The sequence below is a fragment of the Odocoileus virginianus genome, chromosome 21, assembly GCF_023699985.2.
Source record: "Odocoileus virginianus isolate 20LAN1187 ecotype Illinois chromosome 21, Ovbor_1.2, whole genome shotgun sequence".
Taxonomy (NCBI): domain Eukaryota; kingdom Metazoa; phylum Chordata; class Mammalia; order Artiodactyla; family Cervidae; genus Odocoileus; species Odocoileus virginianus.
The window spans coordinates 44650184-44671904 of NC_069694.1; the positions used below are offsets into that span (position 1 = coordinate 44650184).

A 21721-nucleotide genomic window follows, 5' to 3' on the forward strand; every position below is an offset into this window, starting at 1 on the left:
ATGTCATTTCTGGAACTATTTCTGTTGATTGCTCACTACCCAAGCACCCCTGCCCCCCCCAATTATGGGTCATGTTTTCTAATTTCTTTGTATACCTGATAATTTTTGATGAGTTACTAGACACTATTAATTCTGTCTAAAAAAATTTTTTTTTGTTCTGAGATGCTGTCGTGTGTGTGTGTACTCAGTCGTGTCTGACTCTTTGTGACCCCCATGGACTAGAGCCCGCCAGGCTCCTTTGTCCATGGAATTTCCCAGGCAAGAATACTGGAGTGGGTCGCCATGCCCTCCTCCAGGGGATCTATACCTGACCAAGGGATCAAACCCACATCTCTTGCATCTCCTACGCTGGCAGACGGTTTCTTTGCCACTGCGCCATCTGGGAAGACCACCCCCCACCCCCATTAAGTTTGTTCCTTTCAAGTCTTACTTTTAAATATTATTAGATGGAACCAGAGCAGCCTAATCTACTTCTGTTACCAAGGCCAGAAAATTCTAAATACTGTATTTAATATCTGTCCTGTTAGGGTGTCTTTTCCTTCTGGATGGTATTAGCAATAACTATTCCAAGTACTGCATAAAATCAAAGGATAGTTTTGCCTGTTTCTTTTGATGATTCTTTCCGTTCTTTCCCTGGTAATCTCTTCACATGCGTGCAACATTTAGTACACAGCTGAAGACTCTACAGATTTCTGGAGCTCTTCTCAATGAAGCATTCTCCTCTTTGGGACTCTGAATTGTGAATTCCAGCACTTTTACCAAATTCTGAACTTCTTATCCTAACACAGAGAAAACCATGGGGTCTGTGTAGGTCCCTCCTTCCTGCCTGAAGCCTAATGTGCTCTTTAGGAAGCAAGTTGAGGTAATTGTAAGTTTACCTTTTTAAATTCCCTTCTCTCTAGTGATAGTATCTCGAGTTTCTTATTGTCTTATATCTAAAAACTACTGTTTTGTGTATTTTTTCTTTTTTTTAAATGTGTGAAAGTAAATCAGTTTCTGTTAATCTACCATGGCTAGAAGCTGAAGTCATAACATAATAAAGTTTGTTTTGGCTTGAATATTATTTACTGTTAGGTTTATACAGCATTTTTGAGAGACTGGTTAAAGGTAAACAACCACTATATTTCACAAACCAGTGGTTTGTGACTATTTAGTCCATGCTGTGGTCTAGTTTGCTTTATTCTCTTCCTTGAATAAAAATGATACAAAATCTAGTTGGTTTTTAGACTTATGTCATCTTATAAGAAACACCATGCAGGGGTCTGTGAATGAATTACTGGAAATTCATCTGTCTGGAAGACAATTCTAAGTGGATGACTTTCTGATGGTGTAAAGCTGTGCTGTTCAATTTGGTAGCTAGCAGCCACATGTGGCAATTTAAATTTAAATTAATTAAAATGAAAATTTCATTAAATCAATTGCACTATCCACATATCAAGTATTCAGTAACCACATGTAACTACCATTCTAAACAGTGTAAACAGGAAATATTTCCACTGTCATAGAAAGTTCTCTTGATCTAAAATGTCATCTCCACACATGATGAAAGCACATGATTTTAAGATTTAAGTCTGCTAATTCAGGCCTAAACTTTAGTGGTAAGATAATCATAGAAAAGACAGAGAAATACAAATCTACTGGCAGATATGAAGATATATTTAAATTAAATAAATATATTCTAATATCATGGAGCTGACAGAAGAAATGCTGTGAAGACCCAAGGAAGCTTAACTTTAGTAATAAGATTTTATGAAATCAAGGACTAAAGCAAGCAAAAACATGCATATGTGAGAAATAAAGGTATTATATTCAGCTGGGGAAAAGGAAGCAAAGACCAAATAACAGACCTTGGAAGCATCCATAACTTTTATGTTTTATATATTCTATAGAAATGATCACATGGTTGTTTTTCAGATCTCTAAACCATGTTAAGACATATGGATAAATATTGCCAATAGTACCTCCCATGAAATTTAAAAAAACACCTTATTCATTCTTAGCCATTAGTTGATTTAGTTTATATAGACATTACATCTATTTTTTAATGTATAAATGTCTGTATGTATTTTATGGTGGTAAGAACACAACATGCGAGCTATAATTTTAGAAAATGTTTAAATGTAAATTTGTTGATTATAGGTACAATTATACAGTGGATCTCCAGACATTATTGATCGTGCTTAACCAAAACTTTATGCCAACTGGTTAGGCTCCCTTGACCATGGGATTTCCCAAGCAAGAATACTGGAGTGGGTTGCCAAGTCTTCAGGGGATCTTCCTGACCCAGGGATCAAATCTGGATCTCCTGCATTGGCAAGCAGATTCTTTACCACGGAGCTACCAGGGAAGCCCATAGTACATCTACACATCTGCTCATATACAAATATTAAAACACATCTAAGGAATTATATATAATCATAATCATGTTGTTAAAACTTAAAAATTTGAGGCTCCTTCGTATTTTAGATATTCCAGGTTTAGGAAATGCATAAAATACTCCAAACACAAATAGAGAATATAGATGCTTAGATAATCAAGTTTGTATGATAACAGTCTAGAGTAAGAATGAAAGGAGTAAGGTGAACATCAATGCTTGTTGTTTTGTCCCATTCCTCAGTTAAATCCACTTGATTAATAACCCCTATAAAAAATTCATTCAACAGAAAATGGCCAAACTTGAAATCTAGCAGTATAGACTCAATTCATTTTCTTTTTATAGCTTGATTTATTGTGTTGCTTACCCAGAGCTGTTTTACAACAGTATCAAACCATTCCTTATACTTTCCTGTGACACTGATTAAAACAGGTAAGATTGTAAAATAACAATATTAATCCCACTGTTATTAACTGCATTTAAAATAATTTTCATAGACAGTCACATATATATCTCTAATAATCTTGGTGTGACATAAAACAACTTATAAAGAGACAATCATTAAAGTTGCCCTCTTTGCTACTTAAAAAAAAAAAAAAGTGAATTGGGGTTTGAGGAAAATATTGAAGTCCATGTGTTAAAGCATAGCTACATTGTTAATTAGAATTGGGTCCCCTGTCTCTGCTGTGTAGACCAATCTAGTCCCCTTAGAGTTTTTAACATTGTTAAGTATTGCAAATAACAATGGTTGCAAAAATGTTGCGCTTCACACTTCCTCATATCCCTGCTGCTGCATACTCTGAGTGAATACCTTCTCATCACTTCCAGCTTTCCCCCATCCATCAGTCTCCCTCTTCCTCTTAAATCTTTAACCTCTCCTATTCCACTGTTCCTGCCCCTCCCCCAGCCCTTTCTTCAATGGTTTCTCTTCCTCCACTCACCCCTAAACTGTTAAATGTCAACATCGTTAGCCACTTCTCATCTTTATAATCTCCACTCTGAAAAGTTGCATTTACTACTAACTATTTCCTGCATTTTGATAATTCCTACAGTGCTAACTTGGACTTTTTTTCATATTGTTTTTCTAATTATCCTAGAAATATGTCAACTCTAGCATGTCCAAAATGACATTTATCGTCTTCTCCTTATCTCCTCCAAACTTAATTTTCTTCACTGATTCCTAATACTAATTAGGAATTAATAGCCACCTAAGCCAGAAATTTATGAAATATTTGAGGTGGAACTGATAGTGACCAATTGGATTTGAGGATGAGCAAAAGAGAATTTGAGGACCCAAATTTGGTGGATCCTCAAATTCTCTTTTGCTCATCCTCAAATCCAATTGGTCACTATCAGTTCCACCTCAAATATTTCATATATTTATTTCATTTTATCACTGCTGCTATTTTGTTAAATTAGGACCTTAACATGTCTTGCCCAATGACTGCAACAGTTTACTTCTCTATTCTTCCACTAATCTAGGCTGTATTTCATTAATTTGGCTTGAGTAGCCTTATAGAGTTAAAACATTTCACTCTCACCACTTCCCCGGTGGCTCAGACAGTAAAAAATCTGCCGGCAATGTGGGAGACCTGGTTCGATCCCTGGGTCAGGTAGATCCCCTGGAGGAGGGCATGGCAACCCACTCCAGTATTCTTGCCTGGGGAATCCCGTGGACGGAGGAGCCTGGTGGGCTACAGTCCATGGGGTTGCAAAGAGTCAGACACAACTGAGCAACTAACACTTTCACTTTCAACCTTACAGAGTTAAACTACTTCACCCTCACTGCCCCCAATATACACTTAGAACACACCCCAATATACACTTAGAACACCCCAGTGATAGGTCTCTTCTCGTGTCTACAGGATTTTAAAGTTCAAAGATCTTTGTATGGCCTCCAAGGCCATTTATGACCTTATAGCTCTCCTCTACTCAGGGAGAAGCTTTTTTTCCTTCAGAAATGTGTGTATACCTCTGTCTCAGCTGTTATCATTTTATTCTATAGTTGGCATTTTACATTTCTCCTCTAAAGAAGGAGTTTATTGAAACCATGTAGACTTCATGGTCTTTTGCCTCCTTCATGAGCATCTCTAAACAAATCACCAAGACTTCCAGATAGGCAGAACCTGGCACACACTTAGAAAATAGGGGGAAACTAGCAAAATCTAATATATCTCATCACATGTATATACATTTACAAAGTGGTACACCCATAGCTTTATATGTATAGACTTGCTATGAAAACAGTTAACAGGTGGTTGGAACTATATACTTTAATTAACCACTAAAGCCTGTCTATAGAGATAAAATTATCCATATGAGAACAAGATTAGTAAGTAAAACAGCTTGTGAGCCTTAAAAGCTTTTATCTTTACAGATTAAAAGACCAGAAATATGCTCTTTTGGATGGTATAATTTTCATATATCAAAAACAGAACACTACAGTGGCTTCAACTAGGATGAGAAAAAGTTACATAAATGAAAAGCATTGCTTTAAAAATATTTCTGAAAAGACAGGTCATCAATAATGAGTAAGTAAAGTGTCTCAATAAGTGTTAATAATTGTTTAAACTTACCTGATTATTATATGCATCGGGTGCAAGTTTCTTGTACGTTGGTGCCATAAGAGTGGACAGGTTTTGTAAATGAGACTCCAGTTTCTCTTCCTGTATAAAATGAATAATTCTGCATATTAAATTCCAAATCCATTCTATCCATATATGAAAGGTGATTAGATTTTTTCCCCTACATCTTAGATCCAAATCACTATATATAGCATCTCTTATTAAATAACTGCCATCTTAACACACTATTTCTAAGTGAAAAGCATAGACCATTTATAACCTATTTTTGTGTTGTTAAATGTCTATCACTTTATTTTAATAAGATTAATCAATTTTCTACTTTGCATGCATTTTATCAATATATGTCTATACAAGTAGTAGATTAGGAGAATGAAGCCATACCATTTTAAAAGGTCACATTCTTTACTCCTCTCCAGTTAGTGGCCAAGGAAGATGGGGTGTTCAAAGGATTTGTTTGGTTTAACCTATTTCCAATCTTTATATTTTTAAATGTTTATGAAAATAGCATTTCAAAATTTGAAATGATATCTCCATAGAACTAAAAATAGCTAGGTGATTCAAATATGAATAAAACTCTAAGAACTACAATGTGGTATATGTGAAAATTTTGTAAAGTTTAAAAGAGGAAAAATGTTCAGTTACATTCCCTCCCCCACCAAAGAATATGCTTTTTTTAAATGCTAGGTGATAATAGTCCATTGTTCCATTCATACTTAGAGGTTCTCATTTCACTTTGATATTTCTCTAAAAACCATGGGAGATTTAACCAGCTGGCTGAAAAACATTTGTATTTCAGAAGGTGAGGAGATTTCTGACTGAAGCCCTCCTATCTAACAGACAGAGGATGTTACTAGCCATCCCCTGGATTTGGTTCACATGAAACACAGGAATAAATATATATGAAGTAGTGGTGAAAAAGCTCTCCAGTGTGAAAAATTAAAGTGGAAGGCAGCATGCAAATTTGCTATTCATTAGGTTTGTTAAATAGTTGGGTGTTTTTCTTTATGAAAAGAGGACTCTAGCACATTAATAACAGCTTATTAAAATATTATGATTCTATGAAAAAAATTATATCATGACTTGAAGAGCTTTTGCACTTTATTAAATTTCCACTTATTATTATAATTACAAATAATAGAGATAACAAATTTTTCAATTAGAGGGACATGTAAAAATTATTACATCAATAGTATACATATCTATTTCAATTGCATCTAAAATTTAAAAGAAAACTATACTGTGTACAGATTCACTAAAAATTTGATCATATTTAATGCTAAACATACTGAAGTTTTCCAATTAGTCAATTAACATACCCTAGAACAAAAGCTACCCAAAAGTTGTTAAATTTGATACCAGTTTACAAGTTATATTTCGAGAAATTGATAGTCTAGAGAAAGGACAAACCCAGTGATGTCAATGAGAAATCAGAGTTCATTTATTTCAACTACATTTTTATATTAAAATATAAATATGTTTCAGTTACTTGAATGCAGTTATTATAGTAGCATTAAACCATCAAATCTCATGGGCTGAAAATGTGAATAGAAATGGTCTTTTATGAATGTGGCAGTCACAAACATGGCTTCTATAATTCAGGTTTAAAAGATGAAAGTTTTAACAGTGAAGTATTAATAATTTTCATATGGATATGACAGCTGTGTAAAACTCTGGGATTAACATAAAAGACAAAGAATAAAAAGCCATAAGCATAAAGAGTTTGTGTTGCTCAAACCCTATTACTTTGGTATCACATGGTTGTTATCACGCAGAATTTTATAAAATGTTATTTTGTGTGTCTACAGTTTAGCCAAAATTTTATTGATCAATCTTTGAGATGAAATTCTCTCTGATAATGAGAGTTTAACAGAGTATATCATATTATTCATTTCATCTGTGTTCATCAATTCTCCATGAAAAATAAACAGATTATACATCAGGAAGTAAACAAACCTCTTTTGGGTCATCCCCAAGCAGCTTAAATTTTCTTGGGATCTTGCTTCTGGCAAACTTACATCCATTGTAGTACATGCTCCATGAACAACCAAAAGAAAACGAGGCACCACAGGTCTCTGGGTCCAGCCCCTGACAGGCACAGGTTCTCCTGAGAAATCAAAGAACCAAGTTCATGACTATGGGTAGCACTGTCTGGGCCATCTATCTCATATTCTGGGTATCTACATTCCAAAATGGGTGCAAATTAATTTTAAAAGTCTAACTTTATATTAAGCTGTGCCACAATCAAATGAGAAAAGAACTATTTCAATTGACTCAAAAAGACCGTTTAAACAAACATTTTATTGTAGTATAAACCATAGAAAAGTACACATGATTTTATAGTTTGCAATCACTCACAAATGGAACATACCCACGTGGCACTTAAACTAAGAAACAAAACATACACTTGCACTTTCAAAACCCCATCCTTTCAGGCGCTGTCCTCCTAACAGGAACTTCTATCACAGATTAGTCTTGCCTGTTTTTACACTGTCTGTGTGCCTGTGCCCATACATTCAGGCATGTCCGACTCTTTGCGATTCCATGGACTGTTGGCCGCCAGGCTCCTCTGCCCATGAGATTCTCCAGGTAAGAATACTGGAGTGGGTCGCCATTTCCTTCTCCGGGGGATCTTCCTGATGCAGGGATCGAATCTGCATCTCCCGCATTGGCAGGCAAATTCTTTACCACTGAACCACGAGGGAAACCCTTTATACTATATCTACTACCGTGTCCACTGTGCATAGTCACTCAATTGTGTCCAAATCTTTGTGATTCCATGGACTGCGGCCTGCCAGTATCCTTTTCCCATGGAATTCTCCAGGCAAAAATACTGGAGAGGGTTGCCACTCCCTTCCCCAGGGGATCTTCCCGACCCAGGGATCAAACCCAGATCTCCTGCACTGCCAGTGGGTTCTCTACCATCTGAGGCACTAGGGAAGCTCTTTATACAATACATACTGTGAACCTACTGAATATAGTGTGTATGCGTGTGTATATGTATGTGAAAGTTAGACATAAAAGTGAAAAAGTGTGTGTGTGTATATATATATATAGTTTTGCCCATTTTCATACTATGTATAGTATAGATCACACATACATTTATAAACACACACACACATATATAGTTTTGACTATTTTTACACTACATGTAAAGAAAAGGCAGAGGAACCAGAAATTAGAAAAGGCAGAGGAACCAGAAATTAGAAAAGGCAGAGGAACCAGAGATCAAATTGCCAATATCTGTTAGAACATCGAAAAGGCAACAGAGTTCCAGAAAAACATCTACTTCTGCTTTATTGACTACAACAAAGCCTTTGACTGTGTGGATCACAACAAACTGTGGAAAATTCTTAAACAGATGGGAATACCAGACCACCTGACCTGCCTCCTGAGAAATCTGTATGCAGGTCAAGAAGCAACAGTTATAACTGACCATGAACAACAGACTGGTTCCAAATGGGGAAAGGAGTCCGTAAAGGTTGTATATTGTCACCCTGCTTATTTAACTTATATGCAGAGTACATCATGCAAAATGACAGGCTGGATAAAGCACAAGCTGGAATCAAGATTCCTGGGAGAAATATCAATAATCTCAGATATGCAGATGACACCACCCTTATGGCAGAAAGTGAAGAAGAACTAAAAGGCCTCTTGATGAAAGTGAAAGAGGAGAGTGAAAAAGTTGGCTTAAAACTCAACGTTCAGAAACTAAGATCATGGCATCCCGTCCCATCACTTCCTGGCAAATAGATGGGGAAACAATGGAAACAGTGACAGACTTTATTTTTGTGGGCTCCAAAATCACTGCAGATGGTGACTGCAGCCATGAAATTAAAAGACGCTTGCTCCTTGGAAGAAAAGCTATGACCAACCTAGACAGCATATGAAAAAGCAGAGACATTAATTTGCTAACAAAGGTCCATCTAGTCAAAGCTATGGTTTTTCCAGTAGTCATACATGGATGTGAGAGTTGGACCATAAAGAAACCTGATCATTGAAGAATTGATGCTTTTGAAGTGTGGTGCTAGAGAAGACTCTTGAGAGTCCCTTGGACTGCAAGGAGATCCAACCAGTCCATCCTAAAGGAAATCAGTCCTGAATATTCATTGGAAGGACTGATGCTGAAGCTGAAACTCCAATACTTTGGCCACCTGACTCATTTGAAAAGACCCTTATGCTGGGAAAGATTGAAGGCAGGAGGAGAAGGGGATGACAGAGGATGAGATGGTTGGATGGCATCACTGACTCGATGGATATGAGTTTGAGCAAGCTCCGGGAGTTGGTGATGGACAGGGAAGCCTGGAGTGCTGCAGCCCATGGAGTCACAAAGAGTCAGACACGACTGAGTGACTGAACTGAACTGACACTACATGTAGTATGCTATATATTTTATACTGTAGTATAAAAATAGGCAGAAATGTGTGTATGTATATTATACACATACATACATACATAACATACACATGTACATGCAATTATTTAGTATAAGCTTATTTGTATCTTTTCTTTAATATTTTTTGGATGTTGCAACCATATTGTTACATGTAGTTTTACTATGTTTACATGCATACAGTTTTCAATTGTATAAATATGCCATAAATTAACCATTCCAACACAGATGGGCCTTTGAGTGCTTTCTAGTTTTTGGCTAAAATACAGTACTGTGACTTTATAGACCAAGTCAGTTCTATCCTAAGGGCAATAAATAGGCAACCAAGCAAAGAAATAAAAAATTAAAAACAAGATAAAACAAGCCACAAGGAAAACTATATTCAGTAGGTATTTTTTTCCTAGATGTACTGAGGTATAATTGAAAAATAAAATTGTACATATTTAAAGCATTCAATGTGATGATTTGATATAAGCATATATTATGAAAGGATTCTCCCATCAAGTTAGTTAACATATCTATCACCTCACAAATTTATCTTTTTTTTTCTTGCAAAGAACATTTAAGTATGACCCTTTTAGCAAATTTCAATTATACCATAAGGTGTTATCAACCATAGTCACCATGTTATACATTAGAGCCTCAGATTTTATAATGAAAGATTATATATATCCTTTTACCAATCTCTATTTCCCTCAGGCCCTAGACTCTCACAACCATTATGCTACTCTGTTTCAATGAGTTTGATTTTTGTTTGTTTTTACCTCCATGGATAACTGATACCATTAGTATTTGTCTTTTTCCATCTGGTTTATTTCACTCAGTTTAATAATACCCTCCAAGTTCATCCACATTTCAAAAATGACAGGATTTCCTTTTTTTAAAGCTAAGTAATATTCCTGTGTGTGTGTACACAAACCACATCTTTATCCATTTATCCATTAATGGAATCTTGGAGAGCAGATACTTCTTTGAGATAATTATTTCATTTACTATGAATACATATGGATAAGTGGATTGTGGCATCTTTCATTTATGTATTGCTCTCCTGACCTCACTGGACAACAATAGTCTTATCTGTAGTAATGATATTAGTTTGAAGTTACTTATGTATGTTCTGACATGAAGAAATCATTGTTAACTTCAATTGAGAATTTCGGTGTAAGATGAAAGAAGTCTAAAGATAAGTAAAGATCCTGTAATCCTATGAATAGGAAATAGCATGAATTCATGGGTTAAAAAGTTCAAAATTTCTCTTTCTAAAAAAAATTTACATATCTGCCCACTGAAAATACCTAAAGTAACAATATTGTTGTAGCAATGGGCACATCTGGATACAGATTGTGATCTCTAAATACCATTTCTCATTGAAAAGAACACAAGTTAAAACCCATGAGGTTTTAATTTTTCAAATCAGTTAATAATGATATCAAAAAGAAACCACAAACTAATCATTTTTGGATGGTTTACTAAGGCAGCAATTCACTATTTTGAAATTTCACAACTAAAGATACTTACCATGCATTATTCTATCATTTGTTTACAAACTATATGTAATGGTAACCAATCAGTTAATAGGGAAAAGATTTTTAAAGTCAACTTTTCAGAAATATGGAAATTAACAAAAGGCTTATAGCAGTCCAGTAAGCATTTATTCAAGAAGAGCAGTGAAATTTCGATAAGAAGCTAAACTTTACACAATGTTTTAATTTGCCCTATTCCCACTGTCCCAGAACTCCACAACAGCCTTGAAAAGCAGCAGTTCACATTTATGGTGAAAATCAGCAGGCTGACAACCACTGGAGAGGACAGAATTAGGCTGGATATCCTCCAAAGCCCTACTCCTGGAGAAAAGTCACCGTTTTACCTATCTGGCAGCTCTCTAGAAGACCCCACTGACAAGGCTTTCTTTATTTGATCTGACCTGGAGCTCATCTATTATACACAGCCTTTTCCCCACTGGAGGTATTTGTTGACAATAGTCAGAGGCAGTTGTTGAACACTGTAGCTGTCTGAGGTCTTGGTAGACAAAACTAGCTAGACTGACCAAGAAAAAGAGAGAAGACCCAAATTACTAAAATTAGAAATAAAAAAGAGGATATTACCAATGACCTTATTATAAGCATTATAAGGGAATACTATAAAAATGATCTATTAACAAATTAGATAACATAGAGGAAATGGACGAAAATCCCAGAAAGCACAAACTACTGAAACTGATGAGACAGAAATCTGAATATATCTATAACAAGAAGATTGAATCAATAATCAAAAAAAATGCCCACAAGGATAAACCCAGGAGTACATGATTTTCCTGGTACATTTAAAGAAGAAGCCCCAATCCTTTACAAATTCTTCCAAATAATATGAGAGAACCCTTTCCAATGTATCCTAGGAATCCAGTATTACCCTGGAACTATAAAACAAAGACATCAAAAGAAAACTATAGACCAATATCCCTTATCAATACAGATGAAAAAATCCTCAATAAAACACCAGCAAACAGAATCCAGCAATATACACAAAAAGTATACACTATAGCCAAGTAATAAACTATGCCAGAAATGCAATGTTGGTCCAATGTACAAAAAAATCAGTCAATATTATATACTGCATTAACAAAATGAAATACAGAAAAAGCATCTGAGAAAAGCCCAACATCCTTTTATGATAAAAATATTCAACCTAAGAACAGAAAAAGAATCTTCCTCAATCTGACAAAGAATGTTTACAAAAACCCTACATTTAGCATCATACTAAGTAGTGAAAAACTAAAAGTTTTCCCCTTAAAATCAGGGATAAGACATAGATGTTTGCTTTTGCTAGTTCTGTTCAATATCCACTATACGTTCTAGCCAGGGAAATAATGCAAAAGGATTTAAAAAAAAATAAAGACACTCAGATTGGCAATGAAGAAGTTAAACTATCTCTATTCATAGATGACAAGCTTTTTATATGTATAAATCCTAAGGAATCCACTAAAAAAATTAGTACTAATCAACTAGTTTAATAAGTTTGCAGGATACAAGGTTAATATATAAAAACCAATTGTGTAAGTGTATCGTAGCAATGAACAATTCAAAAATGAAATCAAAATAATTCCACTTAAAATAGCATCAAAAATAATAAATTACTTAGGAATTTGACAAAAGTACTTGTATACTGCAAACTATAAAACATTGTTGAAAGAAGTTAAAAACCTCAATAAATGTAAAGACATACTGTCTAATAAATAGGAAGATGTAATATTGTTAAGATGTCAACAGAACCTCTGTCAAAATCCCAGATGGGGAGATTAATACGTTGATCCTAAAATACATAGAGACCTGAAAAGGATACAAAGTAGCCAAAACAATCCTATAAAAGGAAAACAGATTTACACACCCAATTTCAAAACTTACCACAACTACAGCAGTCAATACCATGAAGTATTGGCATAAGGACAGGTATGTAAATTAATGAAATAGGAAAGTCCTGAAATGACCCATACATCTTTGTCAATTAATTTTCAACAGGAATGACAAGACAATTCAATATGGAAAACATAGTCTCTTCAACAAATGGTGCTGAGACAACTGGATAGTCACATGCAAAAGAATGAAGCTGACTTCTTATCTCACATGATAACTCAACAGTGATCAAAAGACTCAAATGTAAGAGCTAAAACTATAATACTCTGGGAAGAAAACATTGGTGTAAATCTTAAGACCTTGGATTATGCAGTGATTTCTTAGATGTGACACTGAAAGTACAAGCAATTGATTTCATCAAAATTAAAAACTTCTGTGCTTCAAGGATATCACCAAATGAAGAGATAACCTACAGAATGAGAAAATATCTGCAAACCATATATCTGATGAGTGCTAATCCAGAACAATTAAAAATTGAGCAAAGATTTAAGTAAAGATTTCTTCAAAGAAGATAGAGGAATAGCCAATAGCAAATGAAATAATGACTAACATCATTACTCATAGGGAAATGCAAATCAAAACCATGAGATACACATTATACCCACTGAAAAGGTTATAATGAAAAAGGCAGACAATAAGTAGTTTTGATTAAAATGTAGAAACATCAGAACCTCTATATTTTGTTGCTAGGCATTAGGAGTGTTGCAGCCATTTTGGAAAACAGTCTGGCAGTTCCTCAAAAAGTTAAACAGCATTACCATATGACTAACAATGTCATTCCTAGGTATATACCCAAGAGAAGTGAAAATATATGTCTATACAAAAACATGTACACAGATATTTATAGTAGCCAAAAAGTAGAAATAACCAAAATGTCTATGAACTGATAAACAGAGAAAATGTGGTACATATACACAATGGAATATTATTTAGTCATAAAAAGAAATAAAGTACTGATTAATGTTATGACAAAGATGAACCTTTAAAACATTATAAGATACCTAGGAATAAAATCCTACCTAAAGAGGCAAAAGACCTGTACTCTGAAAACTATAAGACACTGATGAATGAAATCGAAGATGACAAAGATGGAAAGATATACCATGTTCTTGGATTGGAAGAATCAATATTATCAAAATGACTATACTACCCAAGGCAATATACAGATTCAATGCAATCCCTATCAAATTGCCAATGGCATTTTTCACAGAACTAAAACAAAAAATTTTTAAATTTGTATGGATACACAAAAGACCCTGAATAGCCAAAGCAATCCTGAGAAAGAAAAATAAAGCTGGAGGAATCAGGCTCCCTGACTTTGGACTATTCTACAAAGTCACAGTTATCAGAACAGTTTGGTACTGGTGCAAAAACAGAAATATATTAACAGATCAATGGAACAGAAATAAAGCCATGTATCTATGGTCAATTAATCTATGGCTAAGGAGGCAAGAATATACAATGTAGAAAAGACAGTCTCTTCAATAGGTGGGGCTGGGAAAACTGGACAGCTCATGTAAAAGAATGAAATTAGAACACTCTCTAAAAACATACACAGAAATAAACTTGAAATGTATTAAAAACTTACATGTAAAGCTGAGCACTAAAAACTCTTAGAGGAAAATATAGGCAGAATAGTCTGTAACAAAAATTTTGCAGCAATAGCCTTTTTTGATCCACCTTCTAGTGAAAATAAAAACAAAAAACAAATGGGACGTAATTAAACTTAAAATCTGTACAGCAAAGGAAGCCATAAACAAAATGAAAAGATAACCCACAGAATGGGAGAAAAGATTTGCAAAAAAAGTGACTGACAAGGGATTACTTTCTAATATACAGTTCATGTAGTTCTATATCTCCCCCAAAAAATAAAAAAATGGGCAGAAGATCTAAATAGACATTTCTCCAAAGACATACAGATGGCCAAAAAGCACTTGAAAAGATGCTCAACATTGCTAATTATTAGAGAAATGAAAGTCAAAACTACAATGAGCAATAACCTTACACCAGTCAGAATGGCCATTATCAAAAAAATCTATAAACAGTAAATGCTGGAGAGGGTGTGAAGAAAAGGGAACCCTTCTACGCTGTTTGTGGGAAATGTAAATTGGTACAGCCATTATAGAGAACAGTATGGAAGTTCTTTAAAAAAAAAAAAAGAACTATTTTAAGGAACTTAAAAATAGAGCTACCATATGATCCAGCAATCCCATTCCTGGGCATATATCTAGAGAAAACCAGAATTTGAAAAGATATATGCACCCCGATGTTTACTGCGACACTATTTACAACAGCCAAAACATGGAAGCAACCTAAATGTCCACTGACAAAAGAATGAATGTGATATATATATACAATGGAGTATTATTTGGTTATAGAAAAGAATGAAATAATGCTGTTTGCAGCAACATGGATGGACCTAGAGATTACCATACTAAGTGAAGTAAGTCAGAGAAAGACAGATATCACATGATATCAGTCATGTGGAATCTAATTTCTTAAAAATGACTTACAAAACAAAGGAGCTTGGGATTAGCATACACACACTACTATATACAGAAAACCAACAAAGCACAGGAAACTCTACTCAGTATCCTGCAATAATCTATATGGGATAAGAATCTGAAAAAGAATGAATATATGTACCATTGAATTACTCTGCTGTGTACCTGAAACTAAGACAACACTGTAAACCAACTATACTCTACTAAAATTTTTAAAAAAAATTTAAAGAACACACATTATGCTAAGTGGAAAAGGCCAGACAGACAGGTTAAATATTGTATTATTCTATTAATATGAAATGCCCAGAGGGGGCAAATTTATAGAGACAGAAAGTTGATTAGTAGTTGTCATTTAGGAGAGAAGAATGGAAACTGACTAACTAATGTCTATGAGGTTTATATTTGGGAGTGATAAAAATATTGCACAACTTCATGAATATACTAATGCACTGTATTGTATACTAAAAGGGTGAATTTTATAGTGTGTGAATTACATCTAAATTTTAAAAAATCACTACATAACAAAGTGACTTCAAGGTGATTTCCTACATGAAGTGGATACTAAAAAGGCACATTTCTTTTGACAGAGGCCTTTCAATTCCGGTTAGAATTTTCACACTGTAGCCTCATTTTCAACATGACTCAGAATTTGGCTAATTGTTAAATAACAAATCAGAGAAATTGTAATAAAAATATTTGCCTATGCAACATATTTTTAAAGTGCTTCAACCTCTTTGGACTTCTAACTGTAAAAATGAAAAAAGAAATTTAAGCTAAAAACTAGATCAGCTATTCAAACTTATGCAAGCATAGAAAACTAGCAAAATAATTCAAATGTATACAACACATAAATTTGTACAACATTAAAAAATAAGAAACATTTCAATTTTCAAACTAATAGAAGCAGGTAATATTCATCAATGGATGTGCTAAGCCGTTAAGTAAAAGTTTTCTAGGAAACTTTATGATGGGTGGATCAAGCTAATAACTTCTGAACCGAACACTGATAATGTCACTATAAATGGGACAAAGCAGGTATTATGTCCCTCATGATGGGCCTAAAGAAGTAAGATTATTTCATGACCACTTATGAAGCATTTTGCTAATATACATGTATACATACATATTTAAGTCTCTAACTACCAGCGTATAGAAGATATTAGTGGCAGAGTAACAAGTTAAGCAAGTGTGCACAGTCAAATTCAGAGTGTGGGAAATTTTACAAAGCAAATCAAAATCATACAGTCTAACAAATTCATTAAAAGAGGGGAAACTAGTCACAAGAGGCTTGTGAATCATATACTTGATCTTACAAACTGGGACACTTTTGAGAATAAAAGGAAGTTCTAGCAATAATTATGCTAGATGATAGGCTTGAACTAGGACCTACTGAAAAGTCTCAATCAAATGCAAGATACAGACTTCCTTTTTCTCAGTATTTTTTTCCTCTCTGTGTATATTGGAAATAGGATCCAGTTAGGGAACTTTAAATGTGGCCTCAACATTAAATGATATTCAAGAATCACTCAATTTTGAAATGAAGGATAATGCCACTGTGACTAGGTTTTGTTAAAAATGTCCTTATCTGTTAGTGATATACATCAGCGTGAACGTAGCTGAGATGATATGGCATCTGTTTTGCTTTTAAACAGTGGTGTATGACAAAACCCACTGCAATGTTGTGAAGTAATTAGCCGCCAACTAATAAAAATAAATGGAAAAAAAAAAAAACAAACCAGGGCGGGGGTGGGGTTAGGAAGTGTGGCGGGGAGGATATATGGAATAGTATTGGCAAAATGTTGATAAATGTTGAAGCCATGTGATAAGTTTCTAGCGATTCATTATCCTGCACCCTCCATTTATGTATATTGGGAAATTTTTATAATATACAGTTTCTTTAAAAGCTTAATATCACCCAGCATGGCAGAGACAGTTCTGGCTTTGACTTTCTTATAATGACATATAACACTCCCACAACTCTCACTTGCCAAAAAAATACTGGTGAGGCTTAGTCCATAAAATGGACATCTCAAACGGAAATCTTTAAAGGAGAAACAAATGGCTTGGCTCAAAGGAAAGGTAAAAATTCATTCTGACTTTCCCACTGGAAGATGCTTTCAGAGTTTGTTTCTGGACTCACAGTGGGTGGTTATGGTACATGAGGGCACTGGGATTTATAAGAGTTCAGTGATGAGGGTCACACAGCTTTGAACATTAAAAGGAGTCAGCAGCCCCAATTTGAGATTATCCTTCATTGTTGTTGTTTAGTCACTTCAGTCATGTCTGACTCTTTGTGACCCTATGGAGCCCACCAGGCTCCTCTGTCCATGGGATTCTCCAGGCAAGAATACTGGAGTGGGTTGCCATTTCCTTCTCCAGGGGATCTTCCCAACCCAGGGATCGAACCCAGGTCTCCTGCATCGCAGGCAGATTCTTTTCCTACTGAGCCACCAGGGCAGCCCTTTGACCCTGTTACCAGGAATTTTTCAAGGCCTAAGGATAGAGAAACAATAAACAAGCTACAATAAAAATAAAATCTCATGCCATGAAAATAAGTATTCTTCATACTTGGCAAATACTAATAATTTTAACTTTTGCCAGACATGAAATAAAATTTATTTTATAGGGCAGGAGAAACTTCATAAGCTGTATCTGAGTGATATATGGTATGTCATTGGTTAAGTGTCTATTTGAATCATGTACTTCAAGTATATTTTTTGTTTTTTGGGGGACTGCTCTAAGTATGAGTAACTCAAAGCCAAAATATCATCTAAATAACTCCTCATCTTTACTTTGAAATTCCAGACCAAGTTAAGCAAAAGTATATAGACTGCCCTTTAAAATGTTTTAATATTTGCAGCACATCTTTTAATAGTTTTGTACCTGCCTCCTATTTAGACCAGTGAAACAAATTACAATTTTTCTTAGACCCCCAGCCCCATCAACATTCGTGATTTTCAAAAGCAAAATAATGTAATTTAGCAAAGTTCTTAACATAAAATCTGACATATAGAAATAAATTCTGTTTCAGACAATGGCATTTATAGGAATCAAAGAAAAGCCTTCAGGGGAAAAATAACAGATGTATAATATTATAAAAATTAAATCAGTTACAAAGGATGTGAAATATAGTTTGCAAGAAACTTTAAGAAATGTAAACAAAACTGTCATTTTCACAAGATCTTTGGTGGTTTAGAAGTTCCAGCCACCAAGTCTAAGAGGAAGTCTGCTTTATGAACACAAGGCAGTATCACTGAATTCCTGAGAAAAATGTCACCAACACCAGCTCAAGTTGTCTTAATGTTCATTTTCTTTCTGATTAAAGGCACCTAAATACATTTTTTTTAAAAAGATGAAACATGAGATGTTAGGATAAATAGAATATTACCTTACACCTAAAGCAATGCAGAAGACCCCGGTTCGATTCCAGGGTTGGGAAGATCCCCTGGAGAAGGGATAGGCTACCCACTCCAGTATTCTTGGGCTTCCCTTGTGGCTCAACTGGTAAGGAATCTGCCTGCAGTGTGGGAGACTTGGTTCGATCCCTGTGTTGGGCAGATCCCCTGGAGAAGTGAGAGGCTACCCATTCTAGTATTCTGGCCTGGAGAACATCATGGACATGGGGTCGCAAAGAGGTGGACACGACTGAGCGACTTTCACTTCACTTCAAAGCTGTCAACCATAAGTTTGAGTCATGTCTTATGAATCAACAACTTCAATCCTCCATCTATTATTTGTGAAAGTGGGTTTATGGCCATAAGATACACATCATGAAATTTCTGGATCATAACTATCATAGAAAACCAAGCCACATTTTCATATCGAAACAGTAATTTTGATAGATTATTTATAGCTGATTTAGGACTCCCCTACCTGCCCCCAGTGTCCCAGAGGGAGCACCTAACATATACTAAACCATACCAATTAGAGTAATAGTCAATGAAACTACAAATTTGGTTAGCAGTGAGTTGTTGCAACGAACAGACAATATTTCCATAAGCTCAGTAAACTATTTTGTCATCTGGTGGACATGGGAGAAAGGAGACTAAAGGAAGAAGCACAAAATTAAATGTGACTAAAATAGTTACATAGGATTTCAGTGCAGCACTGTGAATTTTCCTGTATTTTTTAAATGATATACAAGAATACCAAAGCAGAAGGAAAATTAAAAAATATACTTTCTTCAAGTGAAGATTTAAATTTCCTGCAAGTAGATGAGATTAAATAATAAAAAAAACACAAACAAACCATAAATTCTTGGTTGCATTAAATATATTTAACTGTATACCCTTGCTTTCCTATTTCAAATTTTTATATTCCTAGAAAATAACGCCCATCCATGGCTAATGTGTTGATTATTTAGCAGCAGTAAAAATAGAAGCAATTTTGATTATTACAATAGAAGTAATGAACTAGATTGCAGTGAAGTCAAAACCAGTTTGTTCCTACAGGATCTCTACAGCCTTGTATTTTTGTCTGCTACAGATATAGTAAAATCCTTGATCTGGAAACCCTAAAGTTTCTTACCAAGCTTACTGTCTCAAATACTGCAGCACCGAAGTGGTATCAGTATTCTAACATGATGGCCAGGCACACAAAAAGAGCAAGCTTGCAGCGAGCAGACACACAGATATTTTCAAGTTTATAGTATGGTCCAGTTTGTGGATATACGCAGACTTCCAGCAAGCTGCTTCTAACTCAGAGCTACACTGTCCAAAGGTACAAAATACTAGCGAGTGCACCTTCCTCAAAGTATGCATGTTAGCAAATACAAGATCCTACTGCATGTTTGTGAAGCGGGCATTTTGAGCCCTGTTCTATAAACATGAAAACGCAAGTTTGACTCTTCACCCCCAAGCCGATGGTCGGGTTTTCTAGCAGCGGGGGAGGAGGAGAGGCCCCCGGAGGCACTTACTCTTCGTTCAGGGCGCAGCGCCGGTTGGTGAGCATGCCGTACTTCCTCAGCGTCTCGGTGAGCTCCGAGTACAGCCTGTCGGCCAGAGAGACTGGGATGCCTTCCCACACCAGGATGAGAATCACGATCACCGCGGCCTCACACGTGTGGCCAGCTCGCTCCCGCACCAAGCACAGTAGCTTCTCCTCGCTGCAGCTTCTGCGGACCACCTGTCCGGGTCGCCATTCCCCCCCAACACCCCCCCCAACCAGAACAAAACAAGGGTCACTTTCAGCAGAGGACAGCATCGCCTGATGTCTGTATATTCTCTCACATCTGGTCACAGTCAGGTTGACGTCTATCACACATGCCACCTGCCTTTCGTTGCCCATCTACAACGCTGGGGCTCACCCCGGGGTCAGAACCAGGAGAGCTGCAAACGCAGGCTGTGTGGAGCAGACACACTCCCCAGGACACTGCGGGCAACGCTCCCTACATTAAAGCCAGAGCTACATGGGCAACACTTTAAAGTTCCAGGGCTTCAAGAATGACAACATAAAGATTAACTGCAGGTTTTTAAAGGATTAAGGACCTCACATGCTGGGAAGAATTACACTTCTAGCAGGCACCTGGACAGACCTCCTCCTCACCATTAAGTTCTTTCAATTAAGTACAGTTTGTACATGGTTTTAAACTGCCCTTTTCTTAAGAGATGACACAATAACAAATATAAGCAATATTCCTTTCTGCTGGCATAAACGACTGTCTGATCTGGGCAACCCAATTCTCAGGGTCAGATGAATGAATCAAAATGCCCAAGACTGAGGATCAAAGGCCTTGTCAAGTCACACTTACCCATTTGGCAATAGGACATCCCTGAGAACTTTTGCCTTCTTTACCAGTATAGATGACTCTTTCAATCCTAATAGCTTTACCCTTCTGTCCAAACCTTAAAGAAATCCACAGAAACACACACACACATAAAATTAGCAAATGAATCTAAGAGGCAACCAAAATACTGAACATTTGTGCATAATTTTATTCTATGATCACATCCTGAGAAATGAATAGTTTAATTTATTAAAAAAAAACAACACAGAACTAAGCCAAGGAAACTGGATAACAGACTTTAAGCCTTGTATCTCTTTAGTATCAAAATATATTGATAATTGTAATGAACTATTTTGAAATTATATGTTGGGTAAAAATAATGGGGAAGCTTATTTTTATACATAATTTCACAAAGCACAAAACTTTTCCAAGTTTGTTAAATTTAGTCTTCCAAGATATGTACTATTTGATTTGTCCTTTGCTGAATTTAGCTATTTTAAAACTTGGGGAATCTTAATAGATTTTAGTTAGAATCTGTTCCTCTAAGAATCTCTCTCACATTGTTTAAAAGGCTCTCAAATAACTAGTATCCAGCAATTTTGAAACTATGGGATAATTCTAGAAACAGATTATATTTTCCCTTATCACCAAGACACTACTTACTACTTGCTAATAAAAGAGGGCACTTAGGTAAATTCACTATTTTTGCCAGGCTACTAGATGATTATTTAGT

At 35.5% G+C, this 21721-nt stretch overlaps 1 protein-coding gene across 1 annotated transcript in view; it reads right to left on the reverse strand.

The window, feature by feature from the left end:
* Positions 1-21721, reverse strand: part of TET2 (tet methylcytosine dioxygenase 2) — a 131849-nt gene that overhangs the window by 15806 nt on the left and 94322 nt on the right. Inside the window, exons 5-8 of the mRNA XM_020901220.2 lie at positions 21013-21106; positions 20179-20387; positions 6913-7063; positions 4951-5040 (exon numbers count right to left, since the gene is read on the reverse strand). Coding sequence (XP_020756879.2) covers positions 4951-5040; positions 6913-7063; positions 20179-20387; positions 21013-21106 — 544 coding nt within the window. The remainder of the gene's footprint in view (positions 1-4950; positions 5041-6912; positions 7064-20178; positions 20388-21012; positions 21107-21721) is intronic.